This window comes from Salmo salar, chromosome 10, assembly GCF_965601325.2.
Source record: "Salmo salar chromosome 10, fSalSal1, whole genome shotgun sequence".
Classification (NCBI taxonomy): Eukaryota; Metazoa; Chordata; class Actinopteri; order Salmoniformes; family Salmonidae; genus Salmo; species Salmo salar.
The window spans coordinates 53,609,757-53,634,398 of record NC_138300.1 but is presented as its reverse complement, the minus strand read 5'-3'; the positions used below and the strand labels follow the sequence as shown (position 1 = coordinate 53,634,398).

General features: G+C 43.8%; 1 protein-coding gene across 3 annotated transcripts in view; it reads right to left on the bottom strand.

The window, feature by feature from the left end:
* Positions 1–21,440, bottom strand: part of LOC106560592 (HPS3 biogenesis of lysosomal organelles complex 2 subunit 1) — a 31,265-nt gene extending 9,825 nt beyond the window's left edge. Inside the window, exons 1-9 of one of the 3 annotated variants that reach the window (XM_014123627.3) lie at positions 21,314–21,440; positions 12,724–13,079; positions 8,174–8,348; positions 7,876–8,053; positions 7,655–7,737; positions 4,583–4,772; positions 4,042–4,123; positions 3,059–3,213; positions 2,553–2,654 (exon numbers count right to left, since the gene is read on the bottom strand). In XM_014123627.3, coding sequence (XP_013979102.1) covers positions 2,553–2,654; positions 3,059–3,213; positions 4,042–4,123; positions 4,583–4,772; positions 7,655–7,737; positions 7,876–8,053; positions 8,174–8,348; positions 12,724–12,945 — 1,187 coding nt within the window. In that variant the 5' untranslated portion in view covers positions 12,946–13,079; positions 21,314–21,440. The other 2 variants (XM_014123625.3, XM_014123626.3) reach the window with 2 other exon arrangements.
* Positions 21,441–24,642: the final 3,202 nt, after the last annotated feature.

Below are 24,642 nucleotides of genomic sequence, written 5' to 3'. Positions count from 1 at the left end.
ATTTCCACTGCATTTCAGCCCTGCCACAAAAGGACCAGATGACATCATGTCAGTGATTCTCTCGTTAACACAGGTGTGAGTGTTGACGAGGACAAGGCTAGAGATTACTCTGCCATGCTGATTGAGTTCAAATAACAGACTGGAAGCTTCAAAAGGAGGGTGGTGCTTGGAATTTATTGTTCCTTCCTCTGTAAACCATGGTTATCTGCAAGGAAACGCGTGCCGTCATCATTGCTTTGCACAAAAAAGTGCTTCACAGGCAAGGATATTGCTGCCAGTAAGATCGCACCTAAATCAAACATTTATCGGATCATCAAGAACTTCAAGGAGAGCGGTTCAATTGTTGTGAAGAAGGCTTCAGGGCACCCAAGAAAGTCCAGCAAGCGCCAGGACCGTCTCCTAAAGTTGATTCAGCTGCGGGATCGGGGCACCACCAGTACAGAGCTCGCTCAGGAATGGCAGCAGGCAGGTGTGAGTGCATCTGCACGCACAGTGAGGCAAAGACTGAGGATGGCCTGGTGTCAAGAAGGGCAGCAAAGAAGCCACTTCTCTCCAGGAAAAACATCAGGGACAGACTGATATTCTGCAAAAGGTACAGGGATTGGACTGCTGAGGACTGGGGTAAAGTCATTTTCTCTGATGAATCCCCTTTCCGATTGTTTGGGGCATCCGGAAAAATGCTTGTCCGGAGAAGACAAGGTGAGCGCTACCATCAGTCCTGTGTCATGCCAACAGTAAAGCATCCTGAGACCATTCATGTGTGGGGTTGCTTCTCAGCCAAGGGAGTGGGCTCACTCACAATTTTGCCTAAATACACAACCATGAATAAAGAATGGTACCAACACATCCTCCGAGAGCAACTTCTCCCAACCATCCAGGAACAGTTTGGTGACGAACAATGCCTTTTCCAGCATGATGGAGCACCTTGCCATAAGGCAAAAGTGATAACTAAGTGGCTCGGGGAACAAAACATCGATATTTTGGGTCCATGGCCAGGACACTCCCCAGACCTTAATCCCATTGAGAACTTGTGGACAATCATCAAGAGGCGGGTGGATAAACAAAAACCCACAAATTCTGACAAACTCCAAGCATTGACTATGCAAGAATGGGCTGCCATCAGTCAGGATGTGGCCCAGAAGTTAATTGACAGCATGCCAGGGCGGATTACAGAGGTCTTGAAAAAAGAAGGGTCAACACTGCAAATATTGACTCTTCGCATCAACTTCATGTAATTGTCAATAAAAGCCTTTGACACTTTTGAAATGCTTGTAATTATACTTCAGTATTCCATAGTAACATCTGACAAATATCTAAAGACACTGAAGCAGCAGACTTTGTGGAAATTAATATTTGGGTCATTCTCAAAACTTTTGGCCACAACTGTACAGCTCAGCTGCCATAACATCAAGCTCAAAAAGGTTACAATAGCCCCTGGGCAGGACCATGCAGAATGCCGAAAGCGTGTAGTTCAATTGGAGTTCACATGAATGACACAAACCTATGAGCTCAAAGACCACCAAACATTTAGTTTTAGTTCCAGTTTACATGTTAGTCATTTAGCAGACGCTCTTATCCAGAGTGACTTAGTGTTAGTGAAGGGAGCTAGGTGAGACAACCACATAACATAGTAGCTATTAGTAAAGTAAGTGCTAGCACTTCTCCCTAGAGATTAGTCTGACTACCTACCAATGCAAACCAATCAACAGAGGATGTTATTGAGGGCAGGGGTTTTGGGCGTTAATGTCAATCAGACACGTTGCATGCTTTTCTTCATGACTCCACATGTTAACACACAAGGCCTACTGACCCATGTGCTGAACACATTGTGTGTGTGTGTGTTCTATCGGCTCTCTGTCCAGTACAGCCTGTAGCAGCGACAGCTAATAACAGACCTGATGCTCTTAGCCAGTGAAACACGCTGCAGTGTCAAGCAGTCTCATGTGATAACAAAGCCCCTGTGTGTGATTTGGATAAAAAAAAGTTCAGCTTGGTGAAGGAATGGTATTTTCTGCATGTTTCCCACCTTCTCGTCTGTGAATGCATGGTCATGCGGGGGCCTCTACTGGCCTTGCGGGGGCCTCTACTGGCCTTGCGGGGGCCTCTACTGGCCTTGCGGGGGCCTCTACTGGCCTTGCGGGGGCCTCTACTGGTCATGTAGTCTTCCAATCTCTGGCTCCATCATGCTTTAGTCTAATCAGGCGTACTGGGTTTTCAGACGTTAATGCTCACAGTACATAATATATCACAACACTTTTATCCAAACGTGACTTAGAGTCATCCTTGCATACATTTTACATACTGGTGGTCCCGGGAATCGAACCGCCACGCTCTAACAACTGAGCTACATAGGACCACCACATGAATGACATGATATTATGTCCAGTAGGTGATATCATCACACTGATACGATGTCCTGTTTAGTCCATCAGTTAGTGACGAGAGACACAGGGTGTTGTTTTAGTAGGGTTGGGGGTTTGGGGGATTATTCCAGATGGACTACTCCAGGTGGACTACAGAGGGACACACCATCAAGGGGCCAGGAGACTTACAGGAAGGAGTGAGCCAGAAAACGCTCCAGAGCCGGCGTGGTGGAAGGCTCTATACCTACTGCTAGGAAAATCCCCCTAAGGGTTTTGTGATCTTTGTATTCTCTACAATAAGAGTTACAGGTACAATTGAAGGACAAAGAGAGGGAAGATTCAGATATTTAAAATCCTATAAATTAACAATTACATCTTTTAAACACAAATGTGAAGAAATAAAGTGTACTTTCAGTGCTTAATAAAGTGTATTTCCAGAGCTTAATAAAGTGTATTTCCAGTGCTTAATAAAGTGTATTTCCAGTGCTTAATAAAGTGTATTTCCAGTGCTTAATAAAGTGTCCTTTCCAGTGCTTAATACATGATGGGTGTGTGTATTGTCTGAATGCTGCTTTACTTGTGACACACAGTAAAATGCTCTGGCCATGGGTATAGGATTAGATAAGGGCAAAATATAATTTCACAATATTTTTCTAGCTATGACTACAGTGACTAAGTGTGTGCGTGTGACCTACATGACTCTGCGTGCGGTCCTCTCCGTGTCCTCCCTGGTCTCCACATCTGCTGTGGTCAGCAGGACGATGTGGTGTTGGTAGTGACACAGAGCCTTCAGACCAATGAACAGCTGAATACGCAGAGCACACAACTCCATGGTGATGGGAGGACAGGCCTGCGCGCGCGCATACACACACACACACACTTTTTATTACCTGGTGGTTGTTAAGTTGGTGAAATTGTAATTACATTGTTATTACCTCACAATTATACTTTTGTATCTTTGGGATTTATTAAAATAATGATATTGCTGCTACATGTCAAGTGGATATCCATTGAGAACTGTTTCTTACAGATATTATGATCTTACTCTGGGAAACCGACGGGTGGAATATGGGTCCTAGGGGCGGTAAGCAGCCACTCACAATGAAGATTCCACTTTAAATTTTTTAAAAATGGACCTCCCAGCATGTGCAGACCAATCACATTTAGGCTCTCAATTACCATTCCAGAGAGACTGCTGCCCAGCCTTACAAGGTGCTAGTCAGATTCCACTGTGTCACTGTTGGACACGCACGCATGCAGACACACTGCACAAAACAACGACACTCTTGTCACCAGATGCAACTGTGTAAGTGGTGGTTGCCATTTTGAGCCCTTTCCAGCTCCACCATCTTAGTGAATCTAACGCAGTGATCTGAGCCAAGCAGACAGCTATCTGTATTTCTGGAGAAACTCTGATCCACTCTAATGACTTCCTGTCTTATTGTGTAGCAGGGCCAATCAGAGCCCAACCGAGGCACAACCAATCCCACACGAGGGGAAGCCTCAGTCAAAGCATCCTTAAGACCAATAATGAAGATGTCCAAGGCATAGGGGGTAGATATGGTGAAAATTCCACCAAGCCTGACGGATAACTAAAAGCTTTCCCGGTCCTCAGATCTACAAAGAGCTCCCTAGGGGTCCGGCCGTGGGTCGATCCGTCTTCCATTAGCTTCCTCACCTTCATGGTGGTATCGATGTAAGGGTCCTCAGCTCTGGCTGCTACTGCTGCACACCTCACTGAGAAGCACTGGAGAGCATTCCTGACAAAAAGAGGTAGAAATTAGGGCCCTGGGTTTTGTGAGATCATGTGACATGCCTAGATTTGAACCTTTATTTAAAGCGTTTTCATCAAACTGTCCCCTTTTCTTTTCATGTCACATGGTCCAGCAACCCCCAGACAATTGCTTTCATTTTTGGTGGAATTCTCATTTCTGGACAAAGCTTCAAATACAGCATAAAATCTTGCTATGTCACATGATTGCGTAAACACAGTAGGGTCGTGCGGTATCCAGATGTTTCTGTACCATACCAGGGTATACAGTATTACCGACCCCCCCCCCAAAAAAAGTATATATTTTTTCCTGTATTGAAAATCCCACCGTCAGTATTTTGAAAAATACTGTTTATACCGTATAGCGGGGTATCACCGAAGTCAGATAAGACTGGTCTCATGGACTTCCTTTACCGTCTCGAGAGGCCCAGCCCAGTCCTGTACTTACTTTGTGATTATGTGGAGGAAGAGGTCAGTGAGGACAGCCTGCTGGGCCTTCTCTGGATACTGATAGGCTGAGACCATCTGAACCCCGCCCCTCACGCTGTACAAATAGCCCGTCTTGGGCAACGAGAAGAAACAGAACAAACACGTCGGCTCCACCCCTCTACCCCCCTCCACACATACTTCCTGGTTACCTGGTTGTCAGGAAGAGGAGACCAATGGAAGAGAGAGGGATGAGATGTGAAGCAGATGGGAATGTAGAAAATATAGGTGCTCCTAGTTTAAGTGTCCCTCATACATATGCATTTACACTACATGTTGGTTCCATAGGTAGGGAAAGAGCCATGTATTTAGAGAGTTGGGACATTGAGGTTTCTACATTATGATGCATTTAACATGACACTACAACATTCTACGGCAGCAATGTTAGCTACCGCATTGTCTCACGTCAGATGGCGTCACTCCTCCCTCAACCGATCAGTCTTGTAGGACGTGGAACTGATAATGAAATTGGAATAATGAGCATCCGCCATTCAAAAAATGAAAACATAGTCCTTCATTTTCGATATCACTGTGCTCTCATATGACTCTATGAAATAGGCAGAATAACTAGTTAGCTAAATTACTACACACATTGTGACAATGATTTAATAGTTTGCCATTGTGAAACAATTTAAACAAACCGGTGGTTTGTACATCTCCTGTACAAATTCTGTGCCAGGATGTTGGTCGCCAGTGCAGTGACTTGATCAGCTGTGTAGCTAACTGTTGTAGCTAGCTTACTGACACAGTTAGCTAGCTCTTCCTTCACTAACTAACATGGAAAGCTTGCATAGCCTGTTTAAATTATCCTTAAGTTGTAGACACGCAGCCCCACAATTAAGAAGAAGTGACTTAACAGAAAAATCGGTCCATAGATCAGCATGTTTCTCCGCAATTGTATCGTTGAGGTCAGCTGAGCATAGCAGCTAACTCAGGAGGCTGGTGGAATGACTCATGAACAACTGCTTCATGAAAACTCATCACAATGTGAGCATAAATTAGCACTACTAGCTAACTACAGTAGCTTGCTAGCCAGCTTTTGTTGGAAGTTTTAACATTGTGTGTGCAGCACTACGTAGGTAGATGATTTCAGCTAACGTTAGCAAGCTAATGTTGGACACATTTATGCTAAATTTCGTGCCCATTGTCAAACTTTAGAAATACTGTTCATTGAAGCAAAATAATCCTCACCAACATAACATTATTGACATACAGTGCATTCGGAAAGTATTCAGTACCCTTGACTTTTTTACGTTAGAACCTTATTCTAAAATGGATTCAATAATTTGTATTCCTCAATCTAAGCACAATATCCCATAATGGCAAAGCGAAAACAGGTTGAGATATTTTAGCAAATGTATTAGAAATAACAAAAACAGAAATACCTTATTTACATAAGTATTCAGACCCTTTGCTATGATACTCAAAACTGATCTCAGGTGCATCCTGTTTCCATTGATCATCCTTGAGAAGTTTCTACAACTTGATTGGAGTCCACCTGTGGTAAATTCAATTGATTGGACATGATTTGGAAAGGCACACACCTGTCTATATAAGGTCCCACAGTTGACAATGCATGTCAAAAACCAAGCCATGATGTCAAAGGAATTGACTGTAGAGCTCCGAGACAAGATTGTGTCGAGGCACACATCTGAGGAAGGGTACCAAAAGATGTCTGCAGCATTGAAGGTCCCCAAGAACACAGTGGCCTCCATCATTCTTAAATGGAAGAAGTTTGGAAACACCAAGACTCTTCCTAGCGCTGGCCGCCCGGCTAAACTGAGCAAATCGGGGGGGAGAGCCTTGGTCAGGGAGGTGACCAAGAACCCGATGGTCACTCTGACAGAGTTCCTCTGTGGAGATAGGAGAATCTTCCAGAAGGACAACCATCTCTGCAGCACTCCACCAATCAGGCCTTTATGGTAGAGTGGCCAGAAGGAAGCCACTACTGAGTAAAATGCACGACAGCCTGCTCGGAGTCCGCCAAAAGGCACCAAAAGATTCTCAGACCATGAGAAACAAGATTCTCTGGTCTGATGAAACCCAGATGGAACGCTTTGGCCTGAATGCCATGGGTCACGTCTGGAGGAAACCTGGCACAATCCCCACGGTGAAGCATGGTGGTGGCAGCATCATGCTGTGGGGATGTTTTTCAGTGGCAGGCACTAGGTGACCAGTCAGGATCGAGGGTAAGATGAAAGGAGCAAAGTACAGAGAGATCCTAGATGAAAACCTGCCCCAGAGCACTCAGGACCTCAGACTGGAAAATGACCCTAAGCACACAGCCAAGACAACACAAGAGTGGCTTCGGGACAAGTCTCTGAATGTCCAGCCAGAGCCCGGACTTGAACCCGATCAAACATCTCTGGAGAGACCTGAAAACACCTGTGTAGCGACGCTCCCCATCCAACCTGACAGAGCTTGAGAGGATCTGCAGAGAAGAATGGGGAGAAACTCCCCAAATACAGGTGTGCCAAGCTTGTAGCGTCATATCCAAGAAGACTTGAGGCTGTAATCGCTGCCAAAGGTGCTTCAACAAAGTACTGAGTAAAGGGTCTGAATACTTATGTAAAATGTGATTTTATACATTTGCTAAAAACATGTTTTTGCTTTGTCATTATTGTTTGTAGATAGAAGAAAAAAAAGTAATGAATTTTAGAATAAGGCTGTAACGTAACAAACATGTGGAAAAATACTTTCCGAATGCACAGTTTTTATCGTTTTAGATTAATTCAGACAGTTTTGAGGCAAAAATGGGGTTCACCAATGTCACCTAGGTAATACTGTTGAAATGTTAGACAGCACAAACTACTTTGAGCTATCCCATTACGCGATAGGAGACTGATCAGTGGAGGTGGAAATGGGGTGCTATCTGAAGTAAGACAATGTGTTAGCTCCCCATTAACATTACATGGGGAATATTTAAACAATACTATTTAAACTGCATGTCTAGAATGAGAACAATTCAATTCTAAAAGTTGGCCCAACTCTATACGGTTCTGGGCAGGGACAGTGTAATGAGGTTCTGACTCACTGGTGAACACAGGGTGAAACTGCAGGGAGTGAAGGCGTGTCTCCTCCACACTGCAGTCCTGGAAGAAGTCTGGAGCAAAACGTCTAGACAGGGGAGACTCAATATGATGAGACCCCACACACACACACACACACACACACACACACACACACCACACACACACACACACACACACACACACACACACACACACACACACACACACACACACACACACACACCTGTATAAGATATAGGTGATGATGAGATTGCCCCCGGCCTCACTCTCCATGCCTGTCCACTCCAGAGAGACCTTGACCCCACAGTCCTTAGCCCTGTCCCCCAGGAGCTCTTGGTGCTTGGGGAAAATGAAGAAGTCATCCTGGTCACGGTGACCAGCCAGACCCTCTCTCCTCACCTCTGGCGAATACAAGACAGTGTAAACACAACCTAGTCAGACAGAATATGCAAATCACACCATGTACTGTGAAGTACAGTATGTAGTATCTGTAGCGTCTGTTTTCATGTGTAGAGTGTTACCCGTCTCGTTGTCGTGTTCTGCTCCAGTGATCATATCTTGGGGGACCAGACTGTGGTCCTGGGGCTTCTTGTCAGCTGACTTCTGGGTAAAAGCAGCACCAGGAAGTCTCTCCAGTTTGACCACCAGCACCTCCAGCTCTGTCTGCAGGGCAATGTACCCTGCACAGATCGCCACCTGCAGGCAGGGAGGGCATTCATTTTCTACGCAAAGATTGCATGACAGAATAACCTTCCCTAACGTAGGAGCGGCAGGAAGCTTAGCGGTTAGAGAGGTGAGCCAGCAACCGGAGGGCTGCAAGTTCGAATCCCAGGTCCGATGGGGAAAAAAACTGCCGGGAAGTGAGCTGGCAACAGGAGGGTATCAAATCCTAGATGCCATTGCCTGCCTGCCTGCCTGTGTGCAGGCAGGCAGGGATTTAACACATTGGGATTTAACACATTAATGTTTATCATAAAAAGAAGTGATGCAGTCAGTCTCTCCTCATCTATTAGCTAAGAGAGACTGGCATGCATAGTATTACCATCAGCCTTCTGATTACAATGAAGAACAAGACGTGCTGCTCTGTTCTGGGCCAGCTGCAGCTTAACTCGGTCTTTTCTTTGCAGCACTTGATTATTGTCCAGCCATGTGGTCAACATAAGATCAAATGATCACAGCAGCCAACGTGAGTAAAACATTTAAACGTGTTAACCCTCGCAAGGCTGCCGGCCCAGACGGCATCCCCAGCCGTGTCCTCAGAGCATGCGCAGACCAGCTGGCTGGTGTGTTTACAGACATATTCAATCAAAGAATCATATGACCTCCACCCTACCTGACACCCTAGACCCACTCCAATTTGCTTACCGCCCAAATAGGTCAGCAGACGACACAATCGCAATCACACTGCCCTAACCCATCTGGACAAGAGGAATACCTATGTAAGAATGCTGTTCATCGACTACAGCTCAGCATTTAACACCATAGTACCCTCCAAACTCTTCATTAAGCTCAAGACCCTGGGTCTCAACCCCGCCCTGTGCAACTGGGTCCTGGTCCTACAGTAGGTAACAACATCGCCACCCGACTGATCCTCAACAGTGGGGCTCCACAAGGGTGCGTTCTCAGCTCTCTCCTGTACTCCTTGTTCACTCATGACTGCGTGGCCATGCACGCCTCCAACTCAATCATCAAGTTTGCAGACGACACTAGTGGTAGGCTTGATTACCAACAACGAGACGGCCTATAGGGAGGAGGTGAGGGCCCTCGGAGTGTGGTGTCAAGAAAATAACCTCACACTCAAACTACCTGCCCTCCAGGACACCACTCGATGTCACAGGCCAAAAAGATCAAGGACAACAACCACCCGGGATACTGCCTGTTCACCCCGCTATCATCCAGAAGGCGAGGTCAGTACAGGTGCATCAAAGCTGGGACCGAGAGACTGAAAAACAGCTTCTATCTCAAGGCCATCAGACTGTTAAACAGCCATCATTAACATTGAGTGGCTACTGCCAACATACCGACTCAAATCTCTAGCCACTTTAATAATGAAAACTTGATGTAATAAATGTATCACTAGCCATTTTAAACAATGCCAGTTCATATAATGCTTACATAACCTAAATTACTCATCTCATATGTATATACTGTACTCTATACCATCTACTGCATCTTGCCTATGCCGTTCGGCCATCGCACTTTCATATATTTTTATGTACATATTCTTATTCATTCCTTTACACAGCTGATCGTCCTCGCAGTGGCAGACCACGTGTAACACCTGCACAGGATCGGTACATCCGAACATCACACCTGTGGGACAAGTACAGGATGGCAACAACTGCCTGTCTGATCGCTGGATCAGACAGGACTAGCAAAAAGTGCTCTTTACTGACGAATCGCAGTTTTGTCTCACCAGGGGTGATGGTTGGATTTGCGTTTATCGTCGAATTTAATGAGCGTTACAAGGAGGCCTGTACTCTGGAGCGGTACCGATTTGGAGGTGGAGGGTCCGTCATGGTCGGGGGCGGTGTGTCACAGCATCATCGGACTGAGCTTGTTGTCACTGCAGGCAATCTTAAAGCCGTGCGTTACAGGGAAGACATCCTCCTCCCTCATGTGGTACCCTTCCTGCAGGCTCATCCTGACATGACCCTCCAGCATGACAATGTCACCAGCCATACTGCTCGTTCTGTGCGTGATTTCCTGCAAGACAGGAATGTCAGTGTTCTGTCATGGCCAGCAAAGAGCCCGGATCTCAATCCCATTGAGCACGTCTGGGACCTGTTGGATCGGAGGGTGAGGGCTAGAGCCATTCCCCCCAGAAATCTCAAGGAACTTGCAGGTGCCTTGGTGGAAGAGTGGGGTAACATCTCACAGCAAGAACTGTGTAGTCCATGAGGAGGAGATGAACGGCAGTACTTAATGCAGCTGGTGACCACACCAGATACTGACTGTTACTTTTGACCCCCCCTTTGTTCAGGGACACATTATTCAATTTCTGTAAACTGAACAAGTTCTATGTCTCAGTTGTTGAATCTTGTTATGTTCATACAAATATTTACACATGTTAAGTTTGCTGACAAACGCATTTGACAGTGAGAGGGCATTCCTTTTTTTGCTAAGTTTATATGTTTTGATTATGACAGTTTACAATCTAAGGTAACACTAACTAATTTAATCTCCTTAACTTGTTCAACAGCCACACCAATCATTACCAGATTCAGCTGAGGTCTAGAACTCAGGGAATAATTTGTACCAAATAAAATGCTCTTAGTTTTAGAGATGTTCAGGACCAGTTTATTACTGGCCATCCATTCCAAAACTGACTGCAACTCCTTGTTAAGGGTTTCAGTGACTTCATAAGCTATGGTTGCTGACAAGTACAGTGCACTCGTAAAGTATTTAGACCCCTTGACTTTATCCACATTTGTTACGTTACAGCCTTATTCTAAAATTGATTAAATCGTTTTTTCCCCCCTAATCAATCTACACACAATACCCCATAATGACGAAGCAAAAACCATTTAGAAATTTTAGCAAATGTATTAAAAATAAAAAACAAATATCACAAGTATTCAGACCCTTTACTCAGTACTTTGTTGAAGCACCTTTGGCAGCGATTACAGCCTCAAGTCTTCTTGGGTATGACGCTACAAGCTTGGCACACCTGTATTTGGGGAGTTTCTCCCATTCTTCTCTGCAGATCCTCTCAAGCCCTATCAGGTTGGATAGGGAGCGTCGCTGCATAGCTATTTTCAGTTCTCTCCAGAGATGTTCGATAGGGTTCAAGTCCGGGCTCTGGCTGGGCCACTCAAGGACATTCAGAGACTTGTCCCGAAGCCACTCCTGCATCGTCTTGGCTGTGTGCTTAGGGTCATTGTCCTGTTGGAAGGTGAATCGTTGCCCCAGTCTGAGGTCCTGAGTGCTCTGGAGCAGGTTTTCATCAAGGATCTCTGTACTTTGCTCCTTTCATCTTACCCTCGATCTTGACTAGTCTCCAAGTCCCTGCCGCTGAAAAACATGCCCACAGAATGATGCTGCCACCACCATGCTTCACAGTAGGGATGGTGCCAGGTTTCCTCCAGACGTGATGCTTGGCATTCAGGCAAAAGAGTTTATGATTCAATCTTGTTTCTCATGGTCAGAGTTTTTTGTTTTTGGTAAACACCAAGCGGGCTGTCATGTGCCTTTTACTGAGAAGTGGCTTCCGTCTGACCACTCTACCATAAAGGCCTGATTGGTGTAGTGCTGCAGTGATGGGAGAATCTTCCAGAAGGACAACCATCACCACAGAGGAACTCTAACAGAGTGACCATCAGGTTCTTGGTCACCTCCCAAGGCCTTTCTCCCCTGATTGCTCAGTTTGGCCAGGAAGCCAGCTCTAGGAAGAGTCTTGGTGGTTCCAAACTTCTTCCATTTAAGAATGATGGAGGCCAATGTGTTGTTGGGGACCTTCAATGCCGCAGACACTTTTTGGTACCCTTCCCCAGATCTGTGCCTCGACACAATCCTGTCTCGGAGCTCTACAGACAATTCCTTGGACCTCATGGTTTGGTTTCTGCTCTGACATGCACTGTCAACTGTGGGACCTTATATAGACAGGTTTGTGCCTTTCCAAATCATATCCAATCAATTGAATTGACCACAGGTGGACTCCAATCAATATCTCAAGGATGATCAATGGAAACAGGATGCACCTGAGCTCAATTTCAAGTCGCATAGCATAATGTAAATGTAATGCATAGCAAAGGGTCTGAATACCTATGTAAATAAGGTACCTGTTTTTTAATATTTAATAAAAACATTTTTAAAGTTCTCGCTTTGTTATTATCAGGTATTGTGTGTATATTGATGAGGCAAAAAATGCATTTAATCCATTTCAGAATATGGCTGTAACCTAACAAAATGTGGAAAAAGTCAAGGGGTCTGAATACTTTCTGAATGCATTGTATGTATTTCAGTGTCCACGCAGGGAATAAAAAAAATGTTTTACTTTAAATAACTGGGTGGTAAAAGAGACTACGGAAATCCCAACCCCTAACTTACATCCATCCTATCCCATCCCTACCTGTTGGGGCGACAGTCCCGGGAGGTGGATGATCAGACAGCGCTCAAAGTCCAGGATGGAGAGCTTGTCGTTGAGGGCCTGTCTCTTTAGACTGAACAGCACCAGGCTCTTAGGACACCCCACCAGCAGGTCTCCGGTCACCCCACAGCACGCCACACACAGCGGACGCTCAAACAGTGGAATCTCAATGATCTCCATCTGCTCCTTGGGAGCCCCGCGCATGGACGAGCCGCGCAGGAAATGACCGAGCAGACGCACCCCAACGCGTGTCTTCTCAGCCGCCTGGTAGCGCCAGTTGGTGTAGGCGCGGAGGTAGGGGGCGTTGTTCTTCTCCTCGATGGTCACCAGGTAGTCCCCTGTGGAGGGAGGGGCGGACAAGGGGAGGGAGGGAAGTCGGGGGAGTTGGGAGGATTAGGTGGAAAGGGGAGGAGGGTCAAAAACAAATTTTATTTGTCACATGCTTCCTAAACAAACAGGTGTAGACTAACAGTGAAATGCTTACTTATGAGGAGATTGTCATGACAGAGGTAGTTTTCCAAGCCAATACTACCTTCCTTCATACTGGACAGAGAGACATAAAAATGCTATCCACTAGATCATCTGACTCTGGGGGATGTAGATAAAGAGCCTCGTTGTTCATCTGACTCTGGTGGATGTAGATAAAGAGCTTCGATGCTAAAATCACGACATATCCCTTTAACACTAAAGATCCAAACTAGCCTCGTTTTGTTTTGTTGATTGCATTTCAACTAACTCCATTAGCTACAGTTGAAGTCAGAAGTTTACATACACCTTAGCCAAATACATTTAAACTCAGTTTCACAATTCCTGACATTTAATCCAAGTAGAAATGCCCCGTCTTAGGTCAGTTAGGATCACCACATTATTTTAAGAATGTGAAATGTCAGAATAATAGTAGAGATGATTATTTCTTTCAGCTTTTATTTCTTTCATCACATTCCCAGTGGGTCATAAGTTTACATATACCAAATACTAAATGAGTGTTTGGTAGCACTGACTTTAAATTGTTTACTTGGGTCAAATGTTTCAGGTAGCCTTCGACAAGCTTCCCACAATAAGTTGTGTGAATTTTGGCCCATTCTTCCTGACAGAGCTGGTGTAACTTAGGTTTGTAGGAATCCTTGCCCGCACACACTTTTTCAGTTCTGCCCACAAATGTTCTATAGGATTGAGGTCAGGGCTTTGTGATGGCCACTCCAATACCTTGACTTGGCTGTCCTTAAGCCATTTTACCACAACTTTGGAAGTATGCTTGGGGTCATTGTCCATTTGGAAGACCCATTTGCAACCAAGCTTTAACTTCCTGACTGATGTATTGAGATGTTGCTTCAATATATCCACATCATTTTCCTGCCTCATGATGCCATTTATTTTGTGAAGTGCACCAGTCCCTCCTGCGGTAAAGCACCCCCACAACATGATGCTGCCACCCCCGTGCTTCACGGTTGGGATGGTGTTCTTCGGCTTGCAAGCATCCCCCTTTTCCCTTTAAACATAACGATGCTCATTATGGCCAAACAGTTATATTTTTGTTTCATCAGAACAGAGGACATTTCTCCAAAAAGCACAACCTTTGTCCCCATGTGTAGTTGCAAACCGTAGTCTGGCTTTTTATGGCGGTTTTGGAGCAGTGGCTTCTTCCTTGCTGAGCGGCCTTTCAGGTTATGTCGATATAGGACTCGTTTTACTGTGGATATAGATACTTTTGTACCTGTTTCCTTCAGCATCTTCACAAGGACCTTTGTTGTTGTTCTGGGATTGATTTGCACTTTTCGCACCAAAGTACATTCATCTCTAGGAGACAGAACGCGTCTCCTTCCTGAGCGGTATGGTCCCATGGTGTTTATACTTGTGTACTATTGTTTGTACAGATGAACGTGGTACCTTCAGGCGTTTGGAAATTGCTCCCAATGATGAACCAGACTTGTGGAGGTCTACAATTTCTTTTCTGAGGTTTTGGCTGATTTCTTTTGATTTTCCCATGATGTCAAGCAGAGGTACTGAGTTTGAAGGTAGGCCTTGAAATTCATCCACAGACACACCTCCAACTGACTCAAATAATGTCAATTAGCCTATCAGAAGCTTCTGAAGCCATCACATAATTTTCTAGAATTTTCCAAGCTGTTTAAAGGCACAGTCAACTTAGTGTACGTACACTTCTGACCCACTGGAATTGTGATACAGACAGACTATTTCACTTATAATTCACTGTAAACAATTGTTGGAAAAATTACTTGCGTCATGCACAAAGTAGATGTCCAAACCGACTTGCCAAAACTATAGTTTGTTAACAAGAAATTTCTGGAGTGGTTAAAAAATGACTTTTAATGACTCCAACCTAAGTGTATGTAAACTTCCGACTTCAACTGTAGCTATGTAGACCAAATCAGAAAGTTTCTAGGTGTTTCCAATCTCTTTCATAGCCTGCCATACGCGAGTTGATGAGCTGAGGCTACGAGGTTATCAGAAAGTGTACTAGCTAGCCTACCTCTCTGGCATAAGGCATAGCCTACATGTCGAAATATAATTTGAGCGTTGTTTTCCTCTGCTAGCCAACCGGCTACCAAGTTTGGACTAGTTGCCTGCTTGCTAGTAGCAAATGTTACACACAGAAAATGATTATATCCTGTATGTTATTTGACTTGAGGAGGATGAGCATTAGACTATACAGTAGGATTGTAGTTATCCTACAGAAGGCAGTGTTGCAGTTGTTTTAAAATAAGTTTATTGCGAGTCTGGAGGACTCAAAATGGACAGTCAGTGTAGGAAGACACTTGGCTGTCACTAGTATATTCGTATGTAGGCCTCCATGTAAGTGTAACCTGTTTTATAGGCTATGCATTATTATAATAATTTACTTTGTCACGTGCATTTTGAATCAAGCAACAAGGACCATCATTGAAACCACCCCCCAAAAAAGCTTGTTATGCAAGGGGGCTCGAAGTTGAAGTTCACTATCCATTACGAGTCAACCACTCTAGCAGCATGTGCCTCTTAAAAGTGATTATAATAACAATAACTTACATGACTGCTATTTGACAAATCCATAAGGCTCTTCAATAAACCAGATGTAATGACCAGATATACCTTTTCCATAAAAGCACATGGATGTGTGTGAAACAGAAACATGGGATTTTGTCATATGCAAAAAGGTAAACATGTTGTCCAACGTTAGTAGTAGCCTTGTCAAGGATTTATTTAACTAGGGTAGGTTAAGAACAAATTCTTATTTACAATGACGGCCTACCCCGGACGACGCTGAGCCAATTGTGCGCCGCCTAATCACGGCCGGATGAAATACAGCCTGGATTCGAACCAGGGACTGTAGTGACGCCTCTTGCACTGAGATGCAGTGCCTTAGACCGCTGCCCCACTCGGGAGGATGCATCTTTTGCAATATTGGCACACAACAAACGTAAACTTTGAATTTGTAAGTTTAAAATATCCCTCTAGTGGCCAGGGTTCACCTAAACCTATTTTAAGAACTGCCATTGGTTGGTGGATATAGAGTGGGGGAAAAAAGTATTTGATCCCCTGCTGATTTTGTACATTTGCCCACTGATAAAGAAAGGATCAGTCTATAATTTTAATGGTAGGTGTATTTGAACAGTGAGAGACAGAATATCGAGAAAAACGCATGTCAAAAATGTTATAAATTGATTTGCATTTTAATGAGGGAAATAAGTATTTGACCCCCTCTCAATCAGAAAGATTTCTGGCTCACAGGTGTCTTTTATACAGGTAACGAGATGAGATTAGGAGCACACTCTTAAAGGGAGTGCTCCTAACCGCAGCTTGTTACCTGTAAAAAAGACACCTGTCCACAGAAGAAATCAATCAATCAGATTCCAAACTCTCCACCATGGCCAAGACCAAAGAACTCTCCAAGGATGTCAGGGACAAGATTGTAGACCTACACAAGGCTGGAATGGGCTACAAAACCATCGCCAAGCAGCTTGGTGAGAAGGTGACAACAGTTGGTGCGATTATTCGCAAATGGAAGAAACACAAAAGAACGAGCTATCATATTATTGCTCTATTATTGCAAACAGAATAGTTTGACGTCACACACTAATCTCCCATAGCAAGATAATGGAGGTAGAGACTCACTACCGCCCTCTGCTGTATTATTTTGCGATTACACCACGAAATAGCAATGCAACATTGACAACGGTTCATATTATTGGAAAGTCGATTTTTTACGTTAAGTATGCGATTACTGATTTGTAAATACATAGCACCGCCATGCAGGGAACCCAATGTCTATTCTGATATCATGTTGATCTCTCGTATATACACTCAGATGCAGTAAAGAGGTCAACAGAACGCAGACCGTGGGGCGATAGAAGGAAGACACAGGATTGGCCAACATTCAACAAATCTAACAAAATGGATATTTGGTAAATCCATCATGATTGACATTGTAACAGGCCCACAGTGTGGTTAATAAAGTCTAATTATACATATGCATTCAAACTCCTTTGCTATGAGACTAAGTTGAGTTCAGGTGCATCCTGTTTCCATTGATCATCCTTGAGATGTTTCTGCAACTTGAAAAGGCACACACCTGTCTATATAAAAAGGTCCCAAAGTTGACAGAGCATGTCAGAGCAAAAACCAAGCCATGATGTTGAAGGAATTGTCCGTAGAGCGCCGAGATAGGATAGTGTCGAGGCACAGAATTTGGGAAGGGTACCAAACAATGTCTGCAGCATTGAAGGTCCCCAAGAACACCGTGGCCTCCATCATTCTTAAATGGAAGAAGTTTGGAACCACCAAGACTCTTCCTAGAGCTGGCCGCTCTGCCAAACTGAACAAACGGGGGAGAAAGGCCTTGGTCAGGGAGGTGAACAAGAACCCAATGGTCACTCTGACAGAGTTCCAGAGTTTCTCTGTAGAGATGGGCGAACCTTCCAGAAGGACAAGCATCTCTGCAGCACTCCACCAATCAGGCCTTTATGGTCGAGTAGGCAGACGGAAGCCGCTACTCAGTAAACGGCACGAAAGCCTGCTTGAAGTTTGCCAAACGGCACCTAAAGACTCTCAGATCATGAGAAACAAGATTATCTGGTCTGATGAAACCAAGATAGAACTCTTTGGCCTGAATGCCAAGTGTCACGCGTGGAAACCTGGCACCATCCCCACGGTGAAGCATGGTGGTGGCAGCATCATGCTGTGGGAATGTTTTTCAGCAGCAGGGACTGGGAGACTAGTCAGGATCAGGGGAAAGATGAAAGGAGCAAAGTACAGAGAGATCCCTCATGAAAATCTGCTCCAGAGCACTCAGGACCTTAGACTGGGGCGAAGGTTCACCATCCAACAGGACAACAACCCTAAGCACATAGCGAAGACAACGCAGGTGTGGCCCAGCCAGAGCCCGGAGTTGAATCTGATCAAACTTCTCTGGAGAGACCTGAAAATAGCTGTGCAGCGACGCTCCCCATGCAATCTGACCGAGCTTGAGGATCTGCAGAGAAGAATGGGAGAAACTCCCCAAATACAGATGTGCCAAGCTTGTAGCATCATACCCAAGAAGACTCAAGGCTGTGATCGCTGCCAAAGGTGCTTCAACAAAGTACTGAGTAAAAGGTCTGAACAATTATGTAAATGTGAAATACATTTTTTTTTTTTTATACATTTGCAAACATTTCTATAAACCTGTATTTGCTTTGTCATTATGGGGTATTGTGTGTAGATTGACAAAAAAATAAAATAAAATTGTAATAACATTTTAGAATAAGGCTGTAACGTAACAAAATGTGGAAGAAGCCAAGGGGGCTGAATACTTTACGAATGCATTGTAGATTTATTTGGCTATTTTCGATGCATAACATTAAGAAGTGCCTTTTCAGGTTTAGAAGAAGTGACTGCTGTAACCGCCCTTTTCGTCCTCATGCCAAATAGCAGCAGCCAACACAGACATGTATTGGTCTGATAGACAGATATAGTACAGGCTATACAGAACCTGAATAAACACTTCATTTATAATTATTATGACATTATAAACTGGGTGGTTCGAGCTCTGAATGCTGATTAGCTGAAAGCAGTGGTCTATCACACCGTATACCATGGGTATGACAAAGCATGTATTTTTACTGCTCTAATTACGTTGGTAACCAGTTTATAATAGCAATAAGGCACCTTGGGGGTTTGTGGTATATGGCCAATATACCACAGCTAAGGGCTGTATCCAGGCACTCGGCGTTGCTTAAAAGACAATTTGTGCTTGATTAAAAAATGTGATCGGAAGCTTTATATAGCTCCACGGTAGGTGGGGGCAGTACATCCTGTACAAACTCACTTTTTTAACAACTTCCTTCACAATAGCTCTCCTCTGCTCCGCTAAGCACATGAAGTATGAAAGCCCTGATGTCTGTGGAGGCTGCGTCACAGTAAATACTGTACAGCCACTTCAGACGTTAGATTGACCACGCAGAGCCTTTAAATATGCCATGGCATTGTTGAATACTCATTTCTGATTGGCTTGAAGGGCGTTCTAGAGAGTGCATTATTTCCCTATAACGCGCAGTATATTTGCACGGTATAATTCAATGGCTATGATTCGTTCTCATATGTTCGAGCTGCTTTTGAAAGCAAAAGTTGAATTGAAAACATTACTGGCATTGTTGAATTCGATTTTCATAATAGCAAGCTAAGACTAAAGGCGTCAGCATGCTTCAGTTCGGCTGGCAGCTAGCCAAAGTCGGCTAGGCCAACCAAACGAGCGTGCTCGTATACTTCCTCTAAAAAACCTTAGCTTGAAAAACAAGAAAAAAAGTGCCAATAGTACTATTTGTCCATTTTGAGATGCCGTAGCCACTAAAAATAGTCAGAATAAATCTAACTGAAATCTGTCACTCATTTTGAAAATGTGCATGAAAACTAATCGTCTCGCGTTGAATGACAAAGACTTTATTCAAGAATCCTTACTGTTAACAAATTACCGACGAAGAGGCATAGACCTCGGCGCCGAACTTGTGTGCCCGAACAGCCCCCCCCAAAAAAAATCTACTCCAAAACGTCAGAAAATATTTAAACATCTGAATCGTTTAGGCTGGGAAGCATACTTAATGGTTTGGTTAGCTAACCCAGTAAATCTGTTTGTTTGGTTACCAAGGCAACTACTGTAGCTATCTAATAAACTTGCTAGCTACACTACATGACCAAAAGTATGTGGATAACTGCTTGTCGAACATCTCATTCCAAAATCATGGGCATTAATATGGAGTTTTTCCACACCGATTTCGACAAATCATTTCTGTATGGACGTGACTTTGTGCATGGGGTCATGCTGACGTTGCTTCCATAGGCATTGGAACTCGGTAGACGATTTTTACATGCTACACGGCTCAGCACTCGGCGGTCCCATTCTGTGAGGTTGTATGGCCTACCACTGCGGCTGAACCGTTGTTGCTCATAGACGTTTCCACTTCACAATAACAGCACATACAGTTGACCGGACAGCTCTAGCAGGGCAGAAATTTTACAAACTGACTTGTTGGAAAGGTGGCATCCTATGACTGTGCCACGTTGAAAGTCACTAAGCTCTTCAGTAAGGCCATTCTACTGCCAATGTTAGTCTATAGAGATTGCTTGATTTTATACACCCGTCAGCAACGGGTGTGGCTGAAATAGCAGAATCCACTCATTTGAAGGGGTGTCCACCTACTTTTGGCCATGTAGTGTACTTCAGTGGATGTTGAAAACATTTTTAGCCATGGTATAAATGGCATAATCAACTCCTGGTTATATGCGTTCTCTGGAAAATAATGCAACCCCCGAGGAAGGTTAGGATTATGCCTCTACTGCCATTCATTTCAATTCGACTGGCTTGGATTTCTCCCTGACCAATAAGGTTGCCATTTTCACACCATTCTGGAACTTTGAGGGTTCATGACAAATCCCCTCTAGTAATTAGATGCACCTCAATCACTCAGCAGTAAACAACTGAGCAAATAGGGAAAGAAGAAGTGAGAGAAAGAAAGTGACACACCTATCTCACTGTGTAGGATGTTCTGCACAGTCCCCATAGTGGCGAAGCGGCAGATGAGAGGACATCCATCTTCACCCAGTTGAAAAGCCTCGATCTTGCATCCTCCAGCGGACACCACGAATAGGGCACCCCCGCCACAGCACACCAACCCCGGTTCCTGGTCGGTTGGCACGATTTGCTGGGACGCGAAGGGGTGGCAGTTGTATACGTGAACCATCTTTACTTGTTTTCGTAAATTACGTCGAGAAAAACGATGTATACACCAAGCTAACTACATTGTCCCTGTGCGGGGCTTGTTACCAAATATAATGTGGTATTACTGTCTCTATCGCGGTTAGTGAACAACAGCCCGAGGCTAGCTAGCTAGATTACTTAATCTAAATCACATGCCCCGCCGTCTTGTGATGAGCAGGCAGAATCCGTTGAACTCGAAAAGTTTTTTTTTTCTACCCAGTCTATGGTAAATTTACTCCACTTCCTCTGCCATTCGAAGTCCCCCATCTACACAGAAATCATAAAGTAATGTGAAACAGAAAGTCATGCTGTGAAAGTGACAACTAGAAATAACAACCCCACCTCCAGGGTTGATTGGTTGAGTTCCCTGTCAGTAAGGCGCACCGTCGTTCAATACCAGTTGAAAGTCCTGCCTACATTCTTCTTTCTTTTTCCTTCTTTCTTCTTCCTTCTTCCTTCTTCTTCTTTCTTCTTCCTTCTTCTTCTTCTTTCTTCTTCCTTCTTCTTCTTCCTTCTTCTCCTTCTTCTTCTTCTTCGGTGAGGTTTAATGGTGGTTTTTATTAAATTTATGTTGGATACTGAGGTTTCTATGACTACTACCGACTAGACTGGGATATAAATACATTATACTTTGATCCACAAAATTGAGATAAAAAAAAAAAATCAATACAAATAAAACCCTACACTCATTCATCCTTAAGAGTCTATGAGTGCGTCAATCTAAGTAACATAATAAAAAAAATCCCCATCAGAATCCGTCAGTTTAAGATTTTCTGGGGCATTGGCTGCGTCTCAATCAGAAACATCCGCCTATGTCGGTGGAGTGTGGCTAAACTACAGTGGTGTTTGTCAGACCATGAGACATCCAGAAAATCGGTCTTCTCACAAAAACATCTGTAGTGTCCGAACGGTTTGACTTTCAAATGAATGTGACCACTCTAGGAAAGAGGAGACTCCCACAAGTGTCACGGGACTGAAAGTAACCCATACAAATGAACAGAACTATGGAGGTTGTTTTGTGCCAAAAAATATAACGGGTTAAATCCTGATCTTTCTTATATCTCCTAGATATAGGACAGACTCTTCAAAACCTTATTCCTTATGATTTATTTTTTGACTGTCTTTTTTTTGTGCAATTTATGAATGTGTCATTCAATGTGTTTCTATGGGCTATAGTAGTAAAGACAAAGTTCAATATTTCATCAAATAATTTTGTAATACTTTTTTAATTTATACCTAAAGGGGTCCTAAAATGTAAAATGAAATAGCTAAATGATCTCCGGCCAACGGCGGACAGGACACCACCACTCAACACGACCTGTAACTCTTCTAAAGTCAAATCTTGTACCCCCAAATACTTCTCTTTTTCTGTGACTTACGTTCCACCTCTGCTGTACAGTTGATAACCCTAGCTATGAACGCTAAGAATTCAACCTTACTAAAGCATATATCACTCACTGACCTAACCCTCTGTGCTGGCACAGATCTACTACTCACGAGTGAATTTACTTACCAAATGCCGGTTTTCAATTTATTTGACGGGCCAAGAAGAGGCACGAAGCCAAAAAACTTATAACCGTTTCATTAGAACGACAAACACAAACTACAACTCCAACCAGCTGTTTATGTCGTACATTCGACAGCGTGGCGGTCTGCGTTTAAAAAAAGTACTGTCTGGCAACGTTGAGTAAAAAATCCCCACCGTAATCTAATATAAAACACATCAAGCCATCAGACTGCTGAACACTTGAACTGGACTGAACAACTGCTCTAATTCTCCACACCTTAGCACACGTCACAACTGCTACTACCAGATTCTTATTATACGGCTCAGTTTATACCCTTGCCCCCATCCCCCTCTTCCCCAATACACGTGTAAATATTGTACTATAAATTGTGCCTTCCTGTATTATACTGACGCTAAAATATGAATTCTATTCTACTGACATTTACTTTATGTTCGTATTCTTATTTTTTCTTATTTCTTATTGTTGTTTCATTGTCGAGAAGGAACCTGCAAGTAAGCATTTCTTTGGATGGTGAATACAATGCGTATCCCGTACATACGACTAATAAAACTTGAAACATGAACCGAACGGGAACTAACAGGTTTTTACCATCCTGTGAGTCCTCAACTCGAGCAGGCACGCTCCGAGCATGCTAACGAGGCTCCAGGAGTTGTAGTTCAAATGCGACTTTTGTAACTTTCGCCGATGTGTTTTGCTTCTTGAGCGTCAATCATTTTGATAAATGGCATCGGGTATGAACAAATCGATAGACAAATATAATAGTATATATATATATTAATATACATTTGAAGTCGGAAGTTTACATACACTTAGGTTGGAGTCATTAAAACTCATTTTTCAACCACTCGACAAATTTCTTGTTAACAAACTTTAGTTTTGTCAAGTCAGTTAGGACATCTACTTTCTGCATGACACAAGTAATTTTTCCAAGAATTGTTTACAGACAGATTATTTCACTTATAATTCACTGTATCACAATTCCAGTGGGTCAGAAGTTTACATACACTAAGTTGACTGTGCCTTTAAACAGCTTGGAAAATTCCAGAAAATTATGTCATGGCTTTAGAAGCTTCTGATAGGCTAATTGACATTATTTGAGTCAGTTGGAGGTGTGTCTGTGGATGAATTTCAAGGCCAACCTTCAAACTCAGCGCCTCTTTGCTTGACATCATGGGGGAAAAAAAAGAAACTCAGCCAATACCTCAGAAACAAATTGTAGACCTCCACAAGTCTGGTTCATCCTCGGGAGCAATTTTCCAAACGCCTGAAATTACCACGTTCATCTGTACAAACAATAGTACGCAAGTATAAACACCATGAGACCACGCAGCCATCATACCGCTCAGGAAGGAGAAGCGTTCTGCCTCCTAGAAATACGTACTTTGGAGCGAAAAGTGCAAATCAATCCCAGAACAACAGCAAAGGACCTTGTGAAGATGCTGGAGGAACCAGGTACAAAATTATCTATATCCACAGTAAAACGATTCCTATATCGACATAACCTGAAAGCACGCTCAGCAAGGAAGAAGCCACCACTCCAAAACCGCCATAGAAAAGCCAGACTACAGTTTGCAACTGCACATGCAGACAAAGATCGTACTTTTTGGAGAAATGTCCTCTGGTCTGATGACACAAAAATAGAACTGTTTGGCCATAATGAGCATCGTTATGTTTGGAGGAAAAAGGGGGATGCTTGAAAGCCGAAGAACACCATCCCAACCGTGGAGCACGGGGGTGGCAGCATCATGTTGTGGGGGTGCTTTGCTGCAGGAGGGACTGGTGCACTTCACAAAATAGATGGCATCATGAGGCAGGAAAATTATGTGGATATATTGAAGTAACATCTCAAGACATCAGTCAGGAAGTTGAAGCTTGGTCGTAAATGGGTCTTCCAAATGGACAATGACCCCAAGCATACTTCCAAAGTTGTGGCAAAATGGCTTAAGGACAACAAAGTCAAGGTATTGGAGTGGCCATCACAAAGCTCTGACCTCAATCCTATAGAAAATTTGTGGGCAGACTGAAAAAGTGTGTGTGAGCAAGGAGGCCTACGAACCTGACTCAGTTACACCAGCTCTGCCAGGAAGAATGGGCCGAAATTCACCCAACTTATTGTGGGAAGCTTGTGGAAGGCTACCCAAA